Source organism: Puma concolor, chromosome B4 (assembly GCF_028749965.1).
Source record: "Puma concolor isolate L17-30 chromosome B4, mPumCon1.1.hap2, whole genome shotgun sequence".
Lineage (NCBI taxonomy): Eukaryota > Metazoa > Chordata > Mammalia > Carnivora > Felidae > Puma > Puma concolor.
The window spans coordinates 46573963-46600613 of NC_141673.1; the positions used below are offsets into that span (position 1 = coordinate 46573963).

The 26651-nt window shown below is 39.0% G+C and overlaps 1 protein-coding gene across 3 annotated transcripts in view; it reads right to left on the reverse strand.

The window, feature by feature from the left end:
* Positions 1-26651, reverse strand: part of LGR5 (leucine rich repeat containing G protein-coupled receptor 5) — a 132637-nt gene that overhangs the window by 71475 nt on the left and 34511 nt on the right. For all 3 annotated transcript variants that reach the window (XM_086712816.1, XM_086712815.1, XM_086712814.1), the window contains exon 2: positions 4072-4143. In XM_086712816.1, the coding sequence (XP_086568942.1) occupies positions 4072-4143 (72 nt within the window). The remainder of the gene's footprint in view (positions 1-4071; positions 4144-26651) is intronic.

The window sequence follows — 26651 nt, forward strand, 5'->3', positions numbered from 1 at the left end:
TCAGAAACATCTCAAAGCACAGGCGGGGCAGCTCTTGCCATTATCCCCGGAGACCCAGTGAAATCAAGTGGATTATCAGGTAGTGCAGAGACAAGACCTGGGTTTTGCCTCTAAATCCTGCCCTTTTCTCCCTACACAGCACAGCCTTGCCACACTCAGATACCATGTTTTTGGTTTTTTTCCAAAAGAAGAAGACTCTCCTTCTCTTTGTAACAATAGGACGTTTGGCCTCTGCATGTCCAGTCACTGCATAGAGTTAAAAAAATAAATAACATTCATAAATAAGACTTGAATATGTGGCACAAGTAGCAAACATTCTAGAATGTCAGGAGGGAAAGGAACTCATCAATGGTGAGGACCTTTATTCTTCTTAAATCATTGCCTCAGGTAGTCACTTTTTCTGGGGTTATAATATACATATATTTCTAAACAGTGAGTCAGGGAGTACCGTTAAGGCTTTATTGATTCTTAGAGGGTTTTAAACTGCGACACCTTTGCTAAGCTCCAGATGAGGAATGAATCATGGCTGTCTACATAGTTCACAACATAATTAAATGAATTAAACTAGGGAAATGATAAGTTGGGTAATTAGTGAACAGGAAGAGTGGTTACTTGCCTTTATCAATAGTGATTTTTAAAAATTGAGTTTTGTGGTGAGAGTTTTATTAAAATCATTAATAGTATCCGTAACACCTTCTTATTTAATAGATAAAGAGAAGAAGCCAGAGATAAGCTGAATAAACTGAGTGAAGGAATACTTTTAGAACAGTGCTCTACTGTCATAACAAAAGATACACACACACACACACGCACACACGCACACACACCCCAGATATCTAAATGTCTGTATCCAGCTGCATGGTTGTCATTTGTTGATTCAGGTAGAATACCATATAAACATGCTGTTTAAGCATATGCAGGCACATATAAAAATAGTCACTAAGGTTTTGTACCTATGAAGCAGTGCTAAATTGGTGATACTCTGACAATTCTACATCTGAAAATTCTGATGACATTTCTCCATAGCCAATAATCGGTGATGGTAGTGAATTGATAACCAGAATATCCAATCTCTCCCAGCTGGGCAGACAGATCTCTCTCCTACTCTCTCTATTTCATTCCTCCACATATACACAGACAGACACAGCCATATGACAGACCTATGATTACAAAACTCAATTTAAATAACAGTTTTGTGCAAACCACTGTGCTAGGTACTACTGGGGAAAAGAAATTCACAAATCACATACAATTCCTACCGCTTCCTCTACCTTCTGAGTGTGGCTTTAAAGGTGGGTTTGAATTTTAGCCCTGACACTTACCACTTCATGATCTTGGACAAGTTTCTTATTTTCTCTGCACTTCATCTTTTCTTTTTTTTTTTTTTAATCTACGAAGTGTGGATAACAACAATATCTACTTTTATGGGGTTGTTAGGAGGATTCAGTGGAAAAATTTTGAACATAGTAAGCTACTATTGTTGTCATTATAATTACATTATTATTCTGAAGATCTTCTACTCTAGAAGAGAATACAGACTTAAACATAGCTAAGTCTAATGAAATTATGAGCAACATACCAGAGGCATAGTCACAATACTCTGCAAAATGGGTGCTTTTTTTTTTTTTTGTTTGTTTGTTTTTTTTGCTATGTTTTGTTTTGTTTTAAACACAACACCCTAAAATTAGCCTTGGGAACAAAAGAATAAACCAAACAGAGCTGATCATTTTTCCAGGTTCTATAAATACTATCCCCTTTTGCCATGAAATGAATAATGATGTCTTCAAAACATCAGTCAGATACAACATAGAATTATATATGAGAAAGTGGTCTAGCTTTTACATTCTGCAAGTCAGCCAACTCAATAGAGGGCATTCCAGGACAGAATGAAAAACTAGAATGAATAGTCCTTTAAGGGTCCCCTCTATTTCTGAAATCCCATGATTCCACAGTCAAGACACTTAATGGAGTTTCCAGATATCAAAATAAGACAATATAGAAAAATATCTTTTTCAAATGGTAGTTCCTTCCCTATTTTTTCCCCCCTGACTTTCCTCAATTACCTTTTGAGAAACCGGCCTTGGAACAGAATTAACATTCACCTCATGAAGAATGAGGAGTTATTTTGAATGAGTTGGTCACTGAGGGAGGAATTCTACTGAACAAAGACCTTAGGGAAGTGAATTATTTATTGATTCAGTTTGTGGTCTAAAGTTGAGGTGCATGTTGACACTGAATGGAAGCCTTGTGCCATCTCATAGTGTAAGGAAATTAAAGAGAAAAGCATAAGAAATGCACACCTTCGAAATACAGGGGAAAATAGGACTAAGCATCGTATGTTAATTATGGTGAGAAAGGGAAGATGAGAAGGATGGAAATGAGGAAAAACCACTAATCAAAATTTGCTAAAGGTTATCTTTAGAAATATTAGCTAATGTCTACCACATCTGTTATTTTTTTCTAAGGCAGCTAACTTGCATGAGAAGCTCCTTTTACATGTTGTGCTTTCTCATTGTTCATTAATTCATTTACTCATCCATCAAAAATGTATTGATTATTTTTTTAAATATTTATTTTGAGAGAGAGAGTGTGTGTGAGCATGAGTGGGGGAGGGGCAGAGAGCAAGGGAGAGAGAATCTCAAGCGGGGTCTGAGCTCAGCACAAAGCCTAACTCGGGGCTCAATCCCACTGTGAGATCATAAGCTGAGCCCAAATCAAGAGTCGGACGCTCAACCAACCGAGCACCCCAAAAATGTGTTGATTATTTATTACATACAAGCCATGACTAAGCTAGACAAGGTCTCAGCCCTGATCAAGGTTAATTTTTAGCAATGGAAATGGTCAGAGAGAAAAAAGAAGACGGGAAAAGAGGAGCTGGAAAACCCGGATTGAAAACCCATTCTTTGAATGATAAAAACTTGCTGTACAATCCCATCTTCTGAGCTTCCCCACTGTAACTCTGGAAAACAATCTGGACATATATTCAACTTTCGGTAGTAAAACAATAGCATTTGCAAAAATATAAGGCCATCAAAAATAAAGAGAAAAGCCTTAGGGAAGTGTGAGAATATTATCCTCCTGAAAAAGGAAAAAATCGACATAGTGTAATTTGGTTACAATGGAATATTCTTTCCACTTCCCGCGGCGGATCATGCAGTGCATCAACCATTTAAATTACTCTCCAGATTGGACCCTGACTTTAGGATTTATAAAGGAAGTTTTTCAAAAGAGGTCATTGCCTAAACAATTCCTTTAATCAACAGTCAGAGGACTTACTCTAATGATGGTGCCAAACTTTCTTCATGAAGACTGAGATGGCACCTCACTCCCTCAGTCTCCATCACTCAATAGGGTAAGAAGATCAAATGAATTTTTAAATGCAGATTTTTGGATTATACAGTTCTTTTTCGTCTTCTGGAAAATGATTACTAGACCTAATCAAGATTCCTCTGTGTATCATTAGCTAATTTTAGCTTCCTCCTTTTTTATTTTTTATTTTTTTTACAGTGACTTTGGGAGAGCCCAGTTTGACGTCCTCTGTAGATTTCATGTTTTTCTGTTCAAGCCTTGAGGGAAGCTAAATGAAGAAGTAGGAAAATAGTAATTAAAAGTGATTAGGACAAGAAGTTTTGGTGCTATGGAATGTGGACCCAATTCTCCCGGTCACAACCCAAACCAAGCAGCAGTTTTTGGTTTTGATTATAGCTTTACTTGCTATTTTAATAAACATGAACGAGTATTCAAACTTTTAATATCCTGCTGCTTAACTATTTCCAAAGAGACATCCAGCTCTTTTAAACAGCCTTTGTTTTAAAATTTTAATTTGTTTGGCTCAGTCTCACCTTAGAAAGTTGTAGCGTCATGGTAAACTCTTTTATAAGTTGATTTCCAGAATCACAGGCAATTTTTTTTTCTCCCCTCCCAAGTAAGTGTTTCCTCATGTGCCAAAATTGTTGGTGCTGACAGCTTTTTTTGCCTTGTTTTATCTGGTTCCCACAGTTAAGTATGAGAGGCAAACACAAGAATGTGCGCAGTGTTGACTGGACTCATCACTACTACGGCGATACTTACAACTCCTCTAGGAAGCGGAGACTGTGCAGGGGACTCGGGGGCAGTTGACTGATGTTGTTCATACTGAGGTCTCTGGAGAGGAAAACAGACAGCATGTGAGGAGCGGTGTCCACACAAGGAATGCCACCAGAAGGAAATCCGGCTGCTCGGTTCACACGTTTTCAAGCAATACGGCCAAACTCATTCTTTTGCTCGACAAATGAATCGCTATTTTGCATCTGAAATATATTCCTGCCCCACCACCGCCCCCGCCCCAGACCACCTTGGTCTCTCTATCAAATTAGAGATCCTAGGAGGAGCTTACGTGAATTCAAAATGATTTAGGCCATTCGTGGGCCTGGTTGCAATACTTCATGTTTAAAATTATGTGAGTAGGACAGCAAAGGAAACAGACATAACTCAACCCTAGACATAACCCAACCTCATGACTTGCTTTGAATTTGGTGACAAAGAGAAATGTCTTCACCATGCAACTCTGGAAGTCCTGCTTCTGTGGGGCTATAAGCACCTTGTAAAAACAAATGTTTTGATTCAAAGAAACTTAAAAAAACAAAACAAGACAAAAAGCCTATTCCCTCCTTCTAACATGTTCCCTTTGCAGGTTCTCAGATTGCATTAAATAAGTGAAATGAACCATAAAACAAGGGTGTAATGTGATCCTGCTCTGGAGCACACTTCCTGCTGGGCTTGCACGGTAGTTCCTGGCACAGGAAACAACAAGCCACTTTGGGCAGAACTCAATCGATTTTTGTTTTAAGGGAAACTCCGTGTAATTAGATTTCATTCTGTTTTTACGTTTCTATTTCTTTACTGTCTCCCACATAACCCTACAGCACCACTGATATACGCCGTCTGTATCTGAGAGGACAAAAGACCAAGTGCTGGACAGATTGTCATCGAGACCAACTAAGACTTTATATACCAGTCAGCTACAGGTTGACTTTAAAAATGACCCATTGGTCAAACCTGAAGATTCAGATTATATTCAGAATTCATCATAATCTCAGATCAGGTGTATGTACTTAAAATTTACCTCTAGATGAGACAATGAGCTTCTTTTTATTTGTTATTTTAATAATTGATTTAATTGGCATATGACATTGTATTAATTTTAGGTGTGCAACATAACGATTTGATATACGTATATGTTGCAAAATGAGAACCACAATAAATTTAGTTAACATCCATCACCGCACATAGCGAGAACATTTTTTTTCTTATGATGAGAACTTTTAAGATTTACTCTCTTAGCAACTTTCAAGTAAAAAATATGGTGTTGCTAACTATATTTGCCCTGCTGTATTACATCCCCAGCACTTACTTATTTTAGAATTGGGAGTTTGTATCTTTTTTTTTTTTTTTTTTTTTTACGTTTATTTATTTTTGGGAGAGAGACAGAGCGTGAGCAAGGCAGGGGCAGAGAGAGACACACACACACATAGAATAGAAAACAGGCTCCACGCTCTGAGCTGTCAGCACAGAGCCCCACGCGGGGCTCGAACTCAGGGACCGTGAGATCCTGACCTGAGCTGAAGTCGTTCGCTTAACCGACTGAGCCACCCAGGCACCCCTGGAATTTGTATCTTTTGACCACCTTTACCCATTTCACCCACGAGCTTTTAAAAATATCCTTCTTGGGGCGCCTGGGTGGCGCAGTTGGTTAAGCGTCCGACTTCAGCCAGGTCACCATCTCGCGGTCCGTGAGTTCGAGCCCCGTGTCGGGCTCTGGGCTGATGGCTCAGAGCCTGGAGCCTGTTTCTGATTCTGTGTCTCCCTCTCTCTCTGCCCCTCCCCCGTTCATGCTCTGTCTCTCTCTGTCCCAAAAATAAAAATAAACGTTGAAAAAAAAAAATTTAAAAATATCCTTCTTATTTAAGTGGCCACACCCATAGCGCCTAACCAGTTGATGTCAGTATGGATTGCTTGGTTCCTTTATCAAATATTAACTTTTAATCATTGATGGTAAGAATTGAGGGACTGATCATTTACTCTTTACAAAGTCACTAGTATGTACAGGTAGATAAAATATTCAGTTACATGTTTTAGAGTATGGTAAAAAAACAATGATAACTTTTAGTGTCTGCTACTGAACAATTATATAGCTGAGTAAAATGCTATTTTCTCGAGCTAAAAGCAAACAATTCCGGGGCGCCTGAATGGCTCAGCTGGTTAAGCCTCCGACTTTGGCTCAGGTCATGATCTCATGGCTCCTGAGTTGGAGCCCCCTGTTGGGCTCTGTGCTGACAGCTCAGAGCCTGGAGCCTGCTTTGGATTCTGTGCTTCCCTCTCTCTGCCCCTCCCCCACTCATGCTCTGTCTCAAAAATAAATAAACATTGAAAAAAATGTAAGGGGTGCCAGGGTGGCTCAGTCTGTTGAGCGTCTGGCTTTGGATCAGGTCACGGTCTCACGGTTTGTGAGTTCGAGCTCCGCTTTGGGTTCTGTGCTGACAGCTCAGAGCCTGGAGACTATTTCGGATTCTGTGTCTCCTTCTCTGTTCCTCCCCTGCTCGTGCTCTGTCTCTCTCTCTCTCTCAAAAATAAATAAACATTAAAAAAAAAAGTTGTTTAAAAAAATTTAAAAAACCTAAACAATGCCAAAAATATTCACTAAAAAATTTGTATTTCCATATATTAAGCATCTGGATTTTTTTCTGGCATCATCTAGATAATAGTGCCAAATGATTGATTAGCAGTTTAAATTTGTGGTGCAGATACTTCTCTGAAGCAGCAAAGTTGTTTAGTTCACTGAACAGACATGTGTTAAACTAATCAATGAGGTTTCTGACTTCCTCACAGGGACCATATAATTTCTGCGATGACTTGATATTTCTCAGGTATTCACTCATTTCTAATTGATATCTCACTTATTTCCTAAAAGAATCAAGGTGGTTTGTTTTAGGAGCATGTTTATTAGCAGCCTGGATTAAACCAGTTTCAACATCAAGACAACTGGTATGGGTAACTTCCCTCTGCGCTTACGTTTTTCTGTGTGATGTGCAAATCAGTTTGGGATAAACATCTATCTTGTCCATATGCAGAAAGCTCTAAATAGAACAAGGAAATTTACATATTTAGGAGATTCAAAAACACTCCACATTATTGTAATATTTATTATCCTATTTCAGGCTCCTGGAAGTGAAGCTTGTATAAGCTTTCACTCTCAGGGTCCCCCACCAGAACTCTTTATGGCAGAACAGCAGAAAGAGTGCAAGCACTGTCAGGGTATAGGGTCTTGGGTTTGAATCTGAACCTCCCCATTCACTAGCTGCATGATCTTGGGAGAATTGATCTCCCTGTGGCAGACTTCCTTGTATTTAAACTGGGAAACTAAACTACATTAATAGTGTGAGACCCTATGCTAGCTGCTTCCAATCAAAAGAGGGTGACTTAATTTACTTCTTAAAAAGAAGAGTATCTCCTTTTCCCAAAAGGAATGAAGGATAACTTCTTGGTGGTACCCAATGTTGGAGTTCCACTTAGAAAATGAGCAAATACTGCTAAACCAGTCCTTTAGCACCTGTTTTCTAATAAGGCTATTTTCTTTTAAAGAGTTTCTAAGCAATGCATATAAGCCTATAGCAGAAAACAGCCTTTAATATCAACAATCTAAGGTAAAATGAAATAGGCCTTTAAAATATAAATTCAAAGTGGGTAAGGTAAAAAGGAACTTGTCTGCATTTATGTTTTTCATTCTGTAATCATCTTTGCAGTGATGGTCAAATGGAATAGTGGTCCTCTAGCTCAGTGCTTCCCAAACTATCCATGGTGAAAGACCATTTTTTTTTTTTTTTTTAGATTTAAATTTTAGTTAACATACAGTGCAATATTGGTTTCTGGAGTAGAATTCAGTGATTCATCACGTACATAGAATACCCCAGTGCTCATCACAAGTGCCCTCTTTAATACCCATCACCCATCTAGAAAATTTTGAATTTGCTGTGGGTCTATAATTTTTATTTTTTTTTTTTAAAAAAATTTTTTTTCAACGTTTATTTATTTTGGGGACAGAGAGAGACAGAGCATGAACGGGGGAGGGGCAGAGAGAGAGGGAGACACAGAATCGGAAACAGGCTCCAGGCTCTGAGCCATCAGCCCAGAGCCCGACACGGGGCTCGAACTCCCGGACCGCGAGATCGTGACCTGGCTGAAGTCGGACGCTTAACCGACTGCGCCACCCAGGCGCCCCAATATAATTTTTAAAAAGACATAATAAAATTAATTACTAGAAAGGGGAAACAAAAAACCCCTAAAATGCACAAAATAGGAGCCTCAATATTTTGTTATGGTATTCAACATAGATTATTCAATTACTATAAAAGTTTGTAAACCTTTACTCTCAAATTCTTATCTGCTGTGGATCACTAAAAAGACAGTCATGTCCTGGGAAGGTTAGGACCGCTCTTTAATCAACAATGCCCTTCTTGCCTTCATGTCAATTTTTAGTTAAAAATGACAGAATGAGAACAACATTAAACCTCTGTACAAAAATACTCCCTTTCTTACTTAAATTATTTTTAAACTTTTTTTTTTTTCTCCATATTTGGTCTTTCTGACACCTGGGACACATATAACCTTAGCAGCAAATGAGGAGGTCTTAAAACAATTTCTAAACCTGTATGTTATTTACTTTTTAAATGATTATTTTAAAAAGAGGCCGCATTTTGCACCACGTTTTGTCTATGATTCAGTTTCCTAACATTTGTGAAACAATGTAATGGATTTCTTTAATTTTTTCATCTTTTGCCAAGATGTTGGAATTAATTTTGAAAAAGTGGTCACTATGGACAAAGATTTCATAAGACGTGGAGGAGTCATTGTGACAAGATGGTCAAATATGTTCAACCATTTTGCCCTGTCTCTGACCCTGCTCTTGTCGATGCTGTGTTAATGCCCGTGTCTGGAAATCTAGAGCAGGGTTACAGGAAAGAGCCTCTTCTTGGCACTGAAGCAACAGAACAAGGTGAATGGCTTGCAAGCAGAGCTTGGCCTGAAGTTCAGCCCCACGGGAGGAGTCCCTGTGCGGGGCACAACCTGCATAGCTGTGGTCATCGGGGGCTCCTCAATCTGAGAACTTCTGCTGGCTCCAGGTTTCTTAAAGGAATGAATGCCTAAACTATTTTGGCTCTTCACAATCTGGCTTAATGTATGTTTCCATCTTGATTCTATGTCACTTTCCTCTATGCATGTGTGGCCCACCTACACTGAAAGTCTTGCTGTTCCCCTTTGCATCTGTCTTTACACATGTGATTCTCTTTCCCTAGAACACATTAGCCTCTCGATTTCCAAATTCCTACTCCTGTGCTTCCCCACCCCCCTTGCCCCCATTTAAGATCTAGCTTTACATACCCTTGTGTTTCTGACACAGTGTTTTATCTTTCCAGCTTAGATCACACATTGGTCACTTGGATCACCACCTCACCAACACCCTCAACTCCCTGGTCCGTTGTCTTTTGTTTCTTTCTCCTGGAAAAATCCCAGCTCAGGGAAAACACATAATTCATTTTTTCTGTTACTATCTCAGGGTACTGAGTGCTACCAGAAAAGAGTAACTCACAAATGTGCAGATTAGTGACTATAAATTCATGGTCTTTGTGGGTTCTCAACACTGCTGCACAATCCTGTTATTTGTGATTGCTCAATTTACTCCCACGGGGACTGTGGCCAATCCTTACCACTTGCCTCAAACCTCTTCATCAACAGTGACTCCTATCATGGGACACCTTCCCTCTTACTTCATGGAAACAACTGCGATTCTTTAGACCACCAAACATGAAATAAACCAAATTCTTGTTCTTTTTTTTGTCCCCTGCTTACTATGCCCATACTTTTCTCCTTGCTTCGCCTTGCTTATGGGTCTCATCCCCTCTAGGATGCTATAGCACTTTACTCCATGAATAATTCCTTCTTCTTCCTCTATTTTTCACTGATTCCTCTTACTTTCAATATATAAACATAGTCAAGTCGTTTCCACTACGAAAGCAGATGGGAAACAGGATCTTTCAATATCATGTCTTCCTTTACCTGCTGCCCAATCTTTCTCATTCCCTTTAGGGTTGTTTACAGCCTAGAATTATAGTCTCCACTTCCCATTCCCTTTCCAACCCACAACACAGAGACTTCCATCCCTACACTCCGATGAAATTGCTCTTGCCAAAGAAATAGTGACCTCCATATTGTCAACTTTAATGAACACGTGACTTACTGGGCCTCTCTCCTGCATTAGATTTGCTCTTTCTGGAAACTCTATACTCCATTGGTTTCCAAGTCATCATTCTCTCAGGATTCTTTCCATACTTTCTACTTTATAAGCTCCTTTGTGGGATTTTATTCTATTTATCCCTTAAATGTCAGTGTTCTCTGGAGTTCTTCCCTGGCCTAGTGCTCTTCAGTCTCTGCCCTTTCTTCTTGGAGACTGTTACTTTCATGGATTTAAGTATCTCTTAGATGCCCATAACTCCCCACATACATATTCCTAGTCTTAATCTCTGTCCCCTAGATTTCAGAATCGTATATCTAATTTCCTTCTGCATATGTCCACTTAGCCATCTTGCAGGAATACATCATGTCCCCAATAGAAATAATTATTTTTATTCCAAACTCGTTTCTTTTTCTGTAGTGCCGGTTTCTAGCTAGTGTCATCACCATCTTCCTGTCAAAAGAGCCCAACTCTTAGATACTATTCAAGCCTTCTTCCATTTTATCATCTTCTCTACCTATCTCTTCTCCTCGGTCTTTACTCTTTCCTGCTGTAGGTGCTCACCATCTGTGCCCCAGTCATCTGAAATCACCTCCGAACTCCGTGGCTGCCTGCTGTCAGTCTTACCCCTTCAGGCCCACCCTCTCATGGTTAGAGAGATCCATCCAAAAATGCAGAACTGGCCAAATCACCACCCTACCTAAAACCTTTCAATTACTATCATTTTCCAAATGAAAGCCACATGTGTTAGCATTGCATACAAGCTCCGTTGGGCAGCACACCAACTCTTTACCACTCTGGCATATTGTATTGCACTGTATTGAAGTGATATGTTCACATGTTTTATATGTTTGTATGTCTATCTCCCACAGGAGGCTGTGACTTTTCATGGTCAGTAGCTGTTTTCTTTTTTTTTTTTCTTCTTTTCATTATGGTACTTCCAGCGTCTAGCAGAGCCTTGCCATATAGAAGATGCACAGTGAACGCTGAATTGAAATCTCTTCTACTGCAGCCTTCCTGTAAGTGAGCAGATGATCTTACCTGATCCGTTTTGTTTGTTTTTTTTTAATCAAATCATGTTTCTCATCAAATGGCTACGTTGCTTTTAAGTGTGAGGTGTACAGCAGTTTGAAACCCTTTCGGGAACAAAACCCACTTTGTGTGTGCCCACCTGCCACAATAGGTTTTGCTCAGAACTAGTGTGAGGTTTTCTCTCTTCAGTCAGTCTTACTTGCCTTCTGTCCTAGAGATTCCTCAAAAACTCTCGTCCATTGAAAGTTCCCTTTCTACCACCGCACTCAAGTACCTTTCCTCTGCTGCTGTTGCTTCCCCTTCCCCTCCTACTCCTTTTTCTTCCTCCTCTCCTTCCTACTTTTCCTTTCCTTCTCTTTCTCCTGCTAAAATATCTTTCCTGTCATTTCCATGGCTTTGTTATGGGAGGAATGGTTACATTGGGTACTTAGTCCGCCATCTCAAAATCCAGCTATGCTGTTTGTATTTGAGCCTTGGTACATGAATCGGTGAACAAAGAGGCCATTCCTTATAGTGTGACTATTAAAAAAATTAAGAAAACAACTCCCCAGAATGGTTCTTTAATCTCTGCCGCTGTTGAAGACAAATATTTTCTTCTTTAGCAGCACAGCGCAATTCCTATTTCTTCTAAGTACAAGCATTTTCAATTTGTCTTGGGAGATCCAGCAGCATTTAGCCCTCTGCCAGATACCTTTGTTAACAATGGATCCAGGCTGGAGCCATTCCAGCACTTTTTAATTGATCACTTTTCAAATATGCTTCTAGAGATAAGACCTCCTGTGAACTTCAAAAGGAAAGGTGCAGGCTTGAGTAGCATTTTATGATAGTATGAATAATGTTATTTCCAGGTACTTTCTCATGTTATTAACTCCAAAACAACGTATCTTTGAAAAACATTTTTGATTGAAGTGTAACATATATGGGAGAATGAACAAATCTTAACTGTCCAGCCCAGTGAATTTCCGGTGTGAACATACCTTCACAAATCAGCACTAGTCCCAAAATAGAATGCTGCCATTGCCTCAGAAGCTCCCTCATGTTCCCTTCCCCCCACTTCTCCACAAAGGGAACCAGTCTGCTGACTTCCAACACTTTATATTAGTTTTGCTCGGTTTTGATCTTTCTATAAATGGAATCCTAGAGTGCATAGTTTCTTTTTTTTTTTAGAGCAATTTTAGGTTCACAGCACAAGTAAAAGGAAGCCGTAGAGATTTCCCATACACCTCTTGCCTCCACACATGCATGTTCTCTCCCATTATCAACGTCCTCCACCAGAGTGGTACGATTTGGTACAACTGATGAACCTACTGATGCTTCACGATCACCCAAACACCGCAGTTTACATTAGAGTTTACTCTTGGTGTTGTTCATTCCATGAGTTTGGACTAATGTATAATGACACGTATCCACTGTTAATTATAGCATCATCCAGAGTATTTTGCATCTTCCAGAATGTTTTGAGGTTGAAACCATACAGTATGTAACCTTTTCAGACTGGCTTCTTTCACTTAGTAATACAGAGCAGAGTTTTGTGTGTGTGTGTTTTTCTAGCTTCTTTCACTCGTTATGTTTATGAGATTTATCCATGTGTTGCATGTAGCAATAGTTTATTCCCCTCAATCCAATATAGTATCTCGTTTTATTATTATACCGCAATGTATTTATCCAGTGACCTGCTGATGGACATTTGGGTCAGTTTGTGTCTATGATGAGTAACGTTGCTATAAACATTCTTAAATATGTCTTTTGTTGAGCATATATATGTGGGCATTTCTGCCGAGTATATGTCTAGGAGTGGAATTGCCGGGTCCTGGTGTATGCATATATTCGTTCAGCTTTAACAGATCCTGCCAAGCAGTTTTCAAAAGTGATTATGTTGAGTCACACTTCCACCAGCAAGGTGTGAGAATTCTAATTGTTTCACACCTGTTTTCCCTCTGTTTGTCTTCACCAAAACTGGTATTATTTCTCTATTAAATTTTAGTTTCACTAAATGTACAATGGTATTTCATTGTGGCCTTAATTTGCATTTCCCGCATGTCTAGAAGAACTGAATATCTTTTCATGGAATTTTTGCCATCAGGATACACTTTTTTGCAACGTGCTGGAAAAATATTTTATTTTACTTGATGACCTTTAAGTTAAAAGTAAAGCTTACAGGTTGTAAGTGAAGCAATTCATTTATATGTAAAGAAAGAGCTAATAATCTCTTCATTTCTCTTCTAATATTATTATTTTTCCTGAGGTTTCAAAGATATTCTTTGAAATAGTTGGCAATGTAATAATTAGGAGCCTGTATTCTGGAGCTATCGTGCCTTAGTTCAAATCCTGGCTTTGTTATTTCTAAGCTCAATAACCTTGAACAAGTTATTTAACATCTCTGTGTGTCAGTTACCTAATCTGTGAAATGGAGATAATAATAGTATCTGCTTTATAGAATTGTGGTGAGAAATAATTGAACTAATATATATAAAGTACTTAAGTAGTACCTGGCAAGTACGACTTGCCCTGCAGAGTTTGCTATCATTATTACAACATAGAATCTCTTAGTGTATTTACAAATTAAAACTCTTACCTGTACAGATGTACCAGGAGTAGAGAAATGTTAGCTTGTTGATATTTGGTTACCGTGAAAAATCTTTTAAAAATCACAGTATAATTTTAAAAATGTTTAGAGATACCTGGTTTATGTACGATCAAACCAGATGCTTTGAAAAGACAGAGGCTCAAAATAAAGCTCATTTGAAAAATTTTACATTGTCGTCCTAATCTAATAGAAATAGCTAATGTGACTGGGTAGTCAAGCACATTATTTATATTATGTGCATAACAAGAGAAGAGATCGATGTAGTTATCTGTGGGCGGGTCACTTATCTAAAAACCGCATGTACTCTGAACACACACCAAACAGAGAAATAAGCACGCAGACAACAAAACAAAACCAAAACAAATAGACGAAGAAAAAAAAATTATGACAGCAAGCCAAAAACCCTTTTACAACTGTCAGAATTAGAAGCCCACAACATCAGTCATGAATGTTTATGTACTTGTCTCAGAGGCAAAGGTCTCAGTCAGAAGGGAAGTGTTCCTTATTTGGGCACGCTTGGTGGGTTTTGTTTTGTTTTGAAATCTACTGCAGCAAATTACCAGTGAGAAGCAAATGCAACGAGGTGGGCAATGATGTGGGAAACCAGTTTTAAGAAGCCAAATGTTGTCGTAGTCATCATCATCATTGTTATCACACAGGTCTTTGATCATTGAATGTAATAGCTCTAGATACAGCATTTCAAAAGCTTTCAACCAACTTGGAACCAATTTTTTTCCCCTCCAAAATAGTGTAGCGTCTCATATATTCTAAAGGACTGTACAATCACCAAAAATCACCAGAAAAGTTACTTTCACATCTAGAAATACCCTAAGATTCTATCTCTTCTGCTTTTTTCTATTCTCTGGGAACAATTTCTAGCCTTGAGCTTGCAGCTGTATTACAGATCTTTGTTTCTAAAAGCTTTATTTCTGAACTTCTCCATGTGGTTAATCAACCAGTCACCTAAAACGCAACACATTTCAAACTGAATTCATAGTTTTCTCTCTTTTCCCCAAACCAGCTTTCCCTTTTGCGTTTTCTCATATTGAATAGTGCATCGTGATTCTTTCAAGCAACCATTCTAGAAACCTCAGGTTTGTTTGTTTATTGATTGGTTGATTTTACATCACCCTATCTATCATTCATCCCCCACTTTCTAAATGGTCATTAGCCCTATTTGTTATAAAACTTATCTGTGCCAAAAAGTGATAAGTAACATCTCTCTCTCTCTCTCTCTCTCTCTCTCTCTCTCTCTCTCTCACACACACACACACACACACACACACACTTTAGTGAATCTTCAGATAACAACTCATTTTATATATGAAGAAACAGTCACACAGAATAGCTTGTAAGTGGCAGAGCCAGGGTCTGAACCTGGCCCATGTGACTCTAAAGCTTGTGGGATCAGCCTTTTGCTGCTACACTGTATACTGGAATCTGTGACCTAATTCCTGCCATAGCTTAGGTTCAGGTCCTAATACTTGCTTGACCTTTTTGACTCTTCAGAAGTACCGCATATGTAAGAAAGTGCCTCAGGGAAAGTTTCCTCTCCACTGTTCACACCTTTATGTGGCATCTCTGGTTGCTTTTACCTCTTGGCCAGCTCCTTGGAGTGACTATTCAGAACACCTCTCTGGACCATCGACTCTGCTTCAACTTAGCCTTTGGATATCATCTTTCGGGTCCTTCTTGGCTCCATGGTATGCAACACCTGGTCCATTTCTCTCCCAGCCCCAGATTTCCGAATACCAGTCAAAACCCCAGGCCTTTCACTTATCTGGGAAGAGAGGTCAAGCAATTGCAATGGGATATTAATGGTCCTCTCTGCCTTCATCCTTTCTCCCTTCCCAGTCCATCAGGAGTTATCTTAATTTTTTTTCTCCTGAAGGATAAAGGAGCTAATATTTTATATTGTGCTTCCTTTTTTCTTATTTAAATGTAGTTTTAAAATGTTTATTTATTTTTGAGAGAGAGAAAGAGAGAGAGTTGAGCGGGGCAGGAGCAGAGAGAAAGGGAGACACAGAATCCATGCAGATTCTGTCAGCACAGAGCCCGATGTGGGGTTTGAACTCACAAGCCGTGAGACCATGACCTGAGCCGAAGTCAGACGTCTAACCGACTGGGCCACCCAGGTGCCCCTGTGCTTCCTTTTTTTTTCTTTTAACGATAACTCCATTTATTTGTCTAAACAGTTTACAAAGCTTATTCATGCCACAAATTGGTTTCTGTGTAAGATATTTGAACATGGATAAATCCTAGTTAAGATTGTGCTGTAATTCACAATAGTCATGTTCACATGAGTAATATATTCTATTTTTCTTTACACTTAGAAAAAAATCAAACAACTGACTTGGGAACTAGAAACAGGGTTTCTCTATCTTGACACTATTGACATTTGGGGCTTGATGATTCTTTTTGCTGTGGGGGGGCTTTCCCATGCATTGTAAGGTGTTGAGCAGCATCTCTGCCATACCCCCGAGATGCCAGGAGCACCTCCACTCCTATCAAACCCGAGTTGTAACAACCAAGAACTTGTATAGACTGCTATGACTTGAATTATACTCTGCCCTTCCACACCTCCATTTGTATACTGCTCTAATGTTAGGTAACTCAGAATGTGATTGACTTGAAGATACAGTTAAAAAAATTTTTTAAAATATTTATGAATTTTTGAGAGACAGAGAGAGCTCAAGCAGGGGAGGAGAAGAGAGAGAGGGAGACACAGAATCTGAAGTAGGCTCAGACTCTGAGCTGTCAGCATAGAACCTGATGTGGGACTTGAACCCACAAACCATGAGATCATGACCTGAGCTGAAGTCAGAGGCTTAACCAACTGAGCCACCCAGGTGCCCCAAAGATACAGTCTTTACAGAAGCATTAAAATGAGGTCATTAGGGTGGATCTTATTCTGATATGACTAGTGTCCTTATGAGAAGAGGAAATTTGGACATAGGGACAGAGGGAAGAAGACCATGTGAAGACAGAGGGAGAAGACAGCCAACTACGAGCCAAGGAGAGAGGCCTCAGAAGAAAACAGCGCTTCCAACACCCTGATCTTGGATTTCCCAGCCTCCAGAACTGTGAGAAAAATGCATTTCTGTTGTTTAAGCCACCCAGTCAGTGGTACTTTGTTATGGCAGACGTAAAAACTAATGTACAGCAGACATAGCCAAATAAATGTTTCCTAGGGTCAAATCGTCCATGGTTGAGAATCACTGAACTAGCACACATGAATTACACATAGGAAACTGTTATATTTACCTTTTGCGATGACAGAAAAAGTAAGTTTCTAATGACTTTTTTCTTCAAAAGAGGAAATTTAGAAAAACCTTCCCACCCTACACCTCTTTCACACCATAAATCCCTTTTAGCAGATAATTTCATTACTTAATCATTGGACAACAAAAATATACAAGAAAAAGTAGAGTAAAAGGCTATAATAGATAGATAGATAGATAGTTCCAAGGCAATGTTTCAAAGAAAATCTTTCAAAAGCTTTCATTAAAGGCACTAGATCTATTTTATTTCACCCAAACAGAAAGTCACATTGTTTTTCCTGCCCTGTGCAGTAAGATGCTGAAGTATCTTGCAGTCAGCATGGCATGGCTATGGGATCTTTCCATGCCAACAGGATGAAATCTTTCTCTCCTACCCACATTCTGTCTGATATCCTGGGGCACACGCAAAGAATCTGGCTCATTATTTCAAAAGGTGCATCTGATCCATCATCCTCCCCTATCATACGGGTTCAAAAAGCCTTTGTAGGTTGTCCATCATCTGCAAAATGGAGCCTAAGTGCTGTTATCTGCCTGTGGTATGTGGAAAGGAAAATAGGCCAGGGTCTGAAATGATGGTTTGGTCACCACCTTGCTGTTAGACCCCGTCCCTTTTTTTTTTTTTTTTTTTTTGCTTTTGTGGCCTTAACTTCTTAATGTTGTATTGTAACACCTCGGTCGTGCTGCCATGGTGAGGGTTAAATGAGACAATGTAGGTGTGAGCCCTTGGCTCGGTGTCTGGTGCTGAAAGGGCTTTACCGGTTGTGGGCTGAAGTCTCCACCTCTCTAAACCTTTCCAAATACAGATCTTTCTTGAGCTATGATAGAGTTACATCCTGATAAACTCATCATAAGCTGAAAATACTATAAGTCAAAATGCATTTAATACCTCTAACCTACCGAACGTCATCGCTTAGCCTAGCCTGACTTAAATGTGCCAGGACACTTCCATCAGCCTATGGTTGAGTGAAATCATCTCACACAAACCTTGTTTTATAACAAAATGTTGACTGTCTCAGGTAAGTTACTGAATACTGTACTGAAAGTGAGAAAAAGAATGGCTGTAAGAGTATGGGGTTGTTGACCCTTGTGATCATGGGGCGGACTGGGTTGCCACCACCGCCCAGCATCACGAAGGAGGATCATAGCGCATATTGCCAGCACAGAAAGGAGCACGATTTAAAATCCCAAGTGTGGTTTCTACTAAATATGTATTGCTTTCCCACCGTAGTAAAGTTGAAAAATCGCTAAGTCCAATCATTGTAAATTGGGGGCCATCTGTCAACTCTATTCCCGTCACACCAGACTGCTTCTTATTCTCCCACTGTGTCCTGAGGTTTTGCTTTTTAGATTGACACAGTCTATTTCTTTTTTTTTTTAATTTTTTTTAATGTTTATTTATTTTTGAGAGACAGAGTGTGAGCAGGGAGGGGCAGAGAGAGAGAGAGAGAGAAAGACACAGAATCTGAAGAGGCTCCAGGCTCTGAGCTGTCAGCACAGAGCCCGACGCTGGGCTTGAACTCACAAGCCGTGAGATCATGACCTGAGCCGAAGTCAGATGCTTAACCGACTGACCCACCCAGGCGCCCCAACAAACAGTCTATTTCCAGAAAACTATTCAAGGTATGGGATCTGGAGGAATCTCATCCCATGGTTTCCTGCACCCAGGCTTTGCTGGAGTCGTACAGACTATAGAGTGTGCATGTCAAGGGCCTGGCACAAAGTTGGTCCAGGGGGAGCAGCCATTAACTCCTAGTCACCTAGTGCCTAGGTCCCACTAAGTCTTCATTACCTTTTTTTTCCTTTAAGTTTATTTATTTATTTTGAGAGAAAGAGTGAGCGAGAGAGCACATGATTGGGGGAGGGGCAGAGAGAGAATCCCAAGCCGACTCCTCACCAACAGCGCTGAGCCCGATGTGGGGTTTGAACCCACAAACTGTGAGATCACGACCTAAGCCAAAACCAAGAGTCGGACGCTCAACGACTGAGCCATCCAGGCGCCCCTCAGTCCTCATTCCTAAGTGCTCTTCTACTTCCTGCTTCGACTCCTGGCACCCTCCACAGATGCTCCACATGGAGGCCAAACTTAGCTTTTCCAAACAGAACTAGATAATTCCCCGGCACTGCCTGAAATCCTCCAATGGACTCCTGTTTGCTCTTAGATTAAACCCAAATGCCTCAGCATGGCCGACAGGCCCTGAACGCCTACCCTTCCATGTTCATCCTGCCTTACTGTCCCCTTGCTCACTGCACTTAGGGCACAGCTGCCACTGTGTGGTTCCCTCTACCTCCCAAGAGCTTTCTCCCTCAGGCCTGTCCTGTCCATTCACCTGCACCCACAATGCTCATCTGCACCTCACCCTATCACTATCACTTTTTCAGATGTTCCTCTTGGTCTCTCAATCCAGAATAGGTCTTTTTCCACCTTTGCCTGCTCTTCTTCCTGCTTACCCCTGCCCTCCTCCCCCTGTCCCTACCTCCCATCACTATTCTTTTCATTGAGAATAGTTTGTGGTCACATCTTTATTTACTTTCCTGTCTTCCTTTCTTGAATGCCATGAAGGCAGGGTGTGTTAAATCACCAGCTTTTAGCACAGCGTCTGGTACATGCTTGACAATCAATAAATACTCTTGTTGAGTGACTGACCAGCTGAATGAATGCTGCATTCTCTGGCATTAGTCCCTTCCTTTCTTATTTCTGGGAGGATTATTTTTACTAAGTATGTTTTGTGGGTCTCCGAGGAGAGTACAGCAAGCAGATTAAAGAATACCGTGTCTACTTTGTGTTTCCTTTAAACAGTTGGCACAATGTTTTAAAAATAACTTTTAAAAATAACACTACTATAAATGCTAATCTATTTATCAAAAAGATATTAATGAACAATGGATAGGAAAAAATAAAAAAGAACTCAATAAATCTCACTAATTTTTGAATCAGTTCCTAGCCAAGTATGGACAATATAGAAACATGAATGCAGTTTAAACAAATACATAGATTGTATTTTCATTTTGCTATTGAATAATTTCCGAACCTGCATAGAAAAATTTGCCCCTAAATTGAATTTTTTTCTCCCACTAAATGGAAGAATCTTTACTATTCTTACCACAGTGATATGGGGAATGTGAATGAAATATTTATAAAGCATATTCTGAGATTCTTTGAAGTGCCTACGAAATACTTGATGAGCTCTTGTTATTTTTGCAATGCTTTTAAGCATTTTAAACTCAAAACAGAGTAGTAAAAACAGAAATACAATTCTCCAAAAGAACAAATGCTACAAGATAGACTCTGAATTGAATCCAACTACCCAAGAGTTTGATTTAAGCATTCCTTTTCTTTAAACTAAAACAACTCTACAGACACTGCATTAGACTACTGCTTGCATGAGAGAGATGAAAGACAAAAATTGTCTTCATGTCAAAGTGGCACTTTCCAATTATGCACTGGCAATAAATTTCTAGCTTCATGTTTGTCTTCATTTCTCTCTGGGACTGAGAGACCAACTCTACAAAGACACTATTCCATTTCAGATAAACTGTTTTCCCACTCAGTTTAACCGAGATCCCCAGACTGGATGCAGTGTCAATGGTTAGAAGAGAGAGAATTTAAAAACTCAGACACTCAACAGTGCAATGATCAAATGCTAAATCAACTTGAGAAGTAGGGAAGACTTCATTTTTGCTACCAATAACATGGTTTATCTGTCATAAAGTCAATTGCCTACTCTCCCTAAACATTTGCTACGGAACATTCATTTATATGCTTCCAGTGCCTCAAGAGCCAGTAAGTCACCAATGAACTTTTAAAAACAACCAAAGGCATAACCATTTGTTGTTATTGGTGAATGAGTTACAAAGCTTAAGAAAATGTAAAGGTAAGTGTAACATTTGCAGTCTTTTAGACCAAGTATGACTACATATATAATTAGAGATTCAAAATGTCCGTATAAGCTACCTCAAAGATATAATTATTAACTGAGAGAAGAAAGAAGAGAAGACAATGGGGAAACCTCAAAAGGGAAAAGCCATGGTTGTATTTTTACAATAAATCTTGTTAAAGGAACTGAGCCACATGTGGGAGTTCAACAAGTGCAATTGATGACTAAGCTAAACAAGCAACAAAGACAAGGGAGATGTACCAACTATATGGAAGGGAGTTTACAAATCTTCCCACAAATTCAACAGTAAGAAAGAGAGCTCTATCATGGAGACTTACCATTAGTTGTCACATTGTCAATTCCAGCTGGCTTGGAGTTGGGGCGTGCACAAGCTGTGTGGCTTTACATGATGGTCTTACATACTATGACCCTGGTAGTTCAGTGTCAAGGAGGGGTCATCATTAAAGAGAAAAATTCCCAGGGCAGCCAGTGGAATAATGTATTGGTGACAAGATAACAATTTTATTCATTGATACAATACTGTGTGGTTTTAATTGTGTTTTACGACTATGAACCTTTTAATTTTTTTATTTTACTTTGAATTAAAATTAAATTTGTTGTAATTTATAATTCAAAAAAAATAAAAAAATTGAAAATTAAATGTAAGTTTCATATTAGGTCAAAGTGATTGTATATTTGCACTATATACATATGCATTATAATATATTATATTATCTGTGAGATATATATATATATATACATATATATATAATTTAAGCAACTACAAGCCTTAAAATAAAAAAAAAAATACAAAAAACCCCCAAAGTCTCCAGGCCCCTTCCATCCCTGATTCCCACTTTCTAGAGGCAACCATTTGTACCTCTTAGTCCAGAGTCTCTCAGTGCTCACTCTTTTCAGACTGTAACTTTCCAGTCTTCCACCAGAGTCATTGTTTGTACTGGAAGTTTGGGTGGTGAGGAAACAGTTGTCTGATTTTGTGAGCTAAGGGACATGTTTAGCTTATTAAGACTTTCAGTGAATCTCCCTATTTTTAACAATAGTTGGACCTTCAAAAGTGCTCTTTTTTAGGGCTTTATGTAGGAACTGAGTTGCTTCTTGACTAACCCTATGCCATTTCTCTGCTAAGTCATGTCACAAATTTGTTAATGCATCCCATCTATTACCATTTTCTCTTCAGTTCTCTTTGTCTAATTGTAGGTTTATGCTTTTTAAATTACTTTTCTGCCACTTGAGATAAACATATGTTTAATCTAGTATGTGTTTCTGATTTTTTTTTCTCAATTATTCAATTATTTCAATTATTCACGACAATTATTCAAGTATCTACCTGTTTTGGGTACAATATTTCATTTTTCCACTGTATGCCAGCCTGATTAAAAATAACCACAATATATCATTTACAGGGTGTTGCTCCCAGTCACACTTAGGAACTTTCATCTCCAACAGATTTCCTTCCCAAATCATTCTGGAAGTTCCAGCCGGGGATGGAACTCATCCAGTTCCATGGGATGAGTCCTGGGATGACTCATCTCCATTGTAAGAACTAGTGTTTTTGACCACAATATGGTATCTGCTGTTTACCCCTTCTTCTGCCCTGAGTTGCCACAGTGATGTGTCAAGATGCTCCAATGACAATGATCAGTCAGTTGTGCCCTAGACACTCATCCCAGGCATTTTTTACTTGAGACTGAAAAATATCCAGCCCTATTGGTACCACCATCACCAGTGCCACCACCACAGTCAATGTCCTGCTCTTGACCCAAACTTCTCCAGTTAGGCACAGTTTCTTTTCTTTCTTTCTCTCTTTTTTTTTAAGTTTATTATTTATTTTGAGAGAGAAAGGCAGAGAGAGAAAGAGAGAGAGAGAATCCCAAGTAGGCTCCATGCTGTCAGCAAGGAACCCAACAAGAGGCTCAGACTCACGACTGTGAGATCATGACCTGAGCTGAAATCGAGAGTTGGATGCTTAACCAAGCGAGCTGCTCAGGGGCCCCTCGGCACAATGTCTTTTACATACTTCCTAGAAGGTTCCCCTATGTAAATAACCTTGAATCCCAAAGTAGAGATAGCTCGGGTGCAAGTTAAGTAATTTACCCAAAGTCTATAGGCCTCCAAGAACATGACTTTAATTACTACAGGTCCAGAAAGCTGTCAGTACATTCTTCATTAGTTAGGGAGGGCTTGAGATTTCAGCAGTGTTCTTAGTGTCAAAAGAAGAAGAGTAAAGTAAAGTGGATATTCAAAGGGGGTGGTTGGAGTTCCAACTGGTGGGTTTGGGTAACTGCTGTCTACCTACTGATCTGACTGGCAGACAGTATCCTATTCTTCCTTCATTAATATGTGAGTCCTATCTGACCTGCTCAAAGAGAACAACCCCTTTAAACAGAGGAAACCTGTGTTTCAATCATTGACATATTGGTGATTTTTCTATCCTATTAGTATCTCCAAGCTAACTCTCAAAGTCCCAAGGTGGGAGTAAAATGACCAAAGAGGAAATTAAATGGACAGAATAAACATCTTCTTTTTCTAAGTAAGATTAAAAATGGTAAAAGTTTCTCAGTCTTATGCGATCTAATATAAGACCAATCTCCCCATAGAATCTCTCCCAGATCTTAGCTGGTTAGGAATTAATCTCTTCTGCCACCAAACTCTCAAAGAACTTTCTTTTTACTCATGTCAACAGTGAATCAGTGTTTCTAATGTCACGGTTCTTGATATCAACATGTAAACTAAGGCTTTGAGAGACGTCCTGGCTAAGATAGAGGGAGTGGTAAAAGGGGAAAAGCATTTCTGGAGGAGAAGGGCATGTGTAGAAGCATCAGGGCATAAGAGAGTCGGCTGTTCTCCAGAGGCTACAAATGGGTCGGCACCGTTGAATGGAAGTGCTTATGTTGTAATACAACTGAACACAAGGCTCGAAGAGTGAGGAGCATTAAGGCAAGAACCAAACCCAGCTGGCCTCACATGCCTTGCACAGGAGCTCAGACCATCCTGGGGGCTCTGAGAATCGCAGCAGGAGTTCAGGCAGAGAAATCATCTTTGGATTTAGTGAATATGTTGGGTGGTAGCTTTTTTCCTTTTATTTCAAGACTTAAAAAGGGAGTGATGTTTTGTTTTTGGAGTATATTTTACTTTATGCTCTCTCTTGAGAACAAGCATTGAATTTTTTCTCACTTTTGTGCTTATTACATATTAATTTTGAATTAGACACACTAAGAGGTTTAAATTAGAATAGCTCTTCACATGTTCTTTCTTTTGTGGTTGAGCAATCTTTTCTCGATGCATTTTTAGGAGACTTTACATGTCTGCTAGCCTCAGACTGGCTGTAAGAATATTCCAAACCCCACTTGCAATTCCAATTAGTCATAGATCAAAACATTAATGTGGACAGATTAAAGCAGAAGTCCTCATGCTTTATTTCCTAATATCATCTGTCTTTGCTTTGAAAAGCACACCAATGGATTCTTCTGCATCTGTACACCCCAAAGGCAATTTAATCTCCCTTGGCCAACATTAGAGCTTTAAAGTAACTCTATGCTATGATGTATTTTTCCTCCTTTCCCAAGTTTAAGCATTATATAATTTCTTTTTTATCAGCCTCATTCTTGTAGATGGTCAGTTGCCACATTGTTTATAGTTTTTAACATCACCTAAAAGAAACCTTGCAAGCTTAAAGCTAAGCAAATTGAATTTTCCACATATTGTCATGTGAAACTGAACATAGGCAAGGACGTGGTCTAGAATTTATTAACACATGTCGCTTTGCAATATTTTTACTAATCCAGTATTTTCAAAGAGTTTGGAAGTAAAGAACACTCATTTATAAACCTTAAATGTTTAAGAGGACTTAAATGTTTACTGAATCTACCTTATCTTTGAGTAGATATTCCATACATGTGGGTTTCCCACTTAAATTGAACCTTATACATTAAAGTGTCTAATTTTATTCCAGTGTTAAACTTACATATAGAGAACTTTAAAAATTTTGATTCTATATTTTAATGCCATATTAAACAAATTAAAACTTTTCGTGATTATTCATGGTTGCCATTATAAAAGCACCAGTACCTAGGCTGAAACATCTTTTGAAACTATCGAATGAGGGCCATAGGATCTTGTCTGCATGAAATGATGGCAGATAGGTATTGTTTTCTTTGGGTATCTAATTCAGGAATTCCTTCTCCTTTGCTATTGATTGGATTATCAGTTGATAAATCCTGCAGTCATCAACGAAAAGTGAAAGACTTCTTAGTGTTCAGCTTTTATGTAACTGCTATTTATACTCAACATGCACTCAAAAGCTAAATAATCAGCCTTATCAAGCTTATACATAAAAAAAAAAAAACCAAATAGAATGTGAAACAGAGTCAAAGCCTCCTTTTCAAAAAGGCTTAAGTGTATGGGATTTGTACAGTAATATTCGATGCTCGGAGTCCTATTACATTTCCTGGCTGTTTTTAGAGATGAAATTTGCTACAAGACTGACCTCTGGGAAAATAAGGTGTTACTCATCTGCTTTGTAGGACGCCAACTCTTTTTTTTTTTTTTTTTAATGTTTATTTATTTTTGAGATAGAGAAAGAGTGCAAGCAGAGGAGGGGCAGAGAAGAAAGAAACAGAATCCAAAGAGGCTCCAGGCTCTGAGTTGTCAGCACAGAGCCCGACATGGGGCTCGAACTCACGGATGGCAAGATCATGACCAGAGCTGAGGTCACTCAACCGACTGAGCCACCCAGGTGCCCCCATGCCAACTATTTAATGGTTGCTGACAAACACAAAGTGTATCACTTTGGGGTCTGAAGATATATATAATTGTTTCCTAATTTCACTGAATGTCATACTCTGAAACCGTATTTCAATTTCATTGAATAATAATATTCTGAAAATTAAGGATGACTTAGGTTAACACCCCAAATTTACCCTTCTTTTTTAAATCCAATCTTAAAAAAACATTTTTAAATGAATTGAACAGACAGGACAGTGGAAATTAATGAAAACCTTATTCACCTTTCAGTCTCTCTTTCCAAAAACTCAGCTTTTCATATTAATTAATTTAAAATCCATTCATTCATTATTCAACAAATTAGTTACTTAATTTTTAAATACTGAAGTATAAACATTAAAAAAATTTAAAAAAATTTAAAAACTGAAGTATAGTTACATACAATATTATATTAGTTTCAGGTGTAGAACATAGTAAGTCAACATTTATATACATTACAAAATGCATTTAAAATTTTTTTTTTCAACGTTTTTTTATTTATTTTTTTTGGGACAGAGAGAGACAGAGCATGAACGGGGGAGGGGCAGAGAGAGAAGGAGACACAGAATCGGAAGCAGGCTCCAGGCTCTGAGCCATCAGCCCAGAGCCCGATGCGGGGCTCGAACTCACGGACCGCGAGATCGTGACCTGGCTGAAGTCGGACGCTTAACCGACTGCGCCACCCAGGCGCCCCACAAAATGCATTTAAAGTCCATTCACTCATCATTCAACAAATTAATAATGAACATTTTAAAAAGTGCCTAGTAGGTGTTAGTTTATGAATACGCTATGCAGTTTTCCCACAAGTTATAATTCACTCACTCATT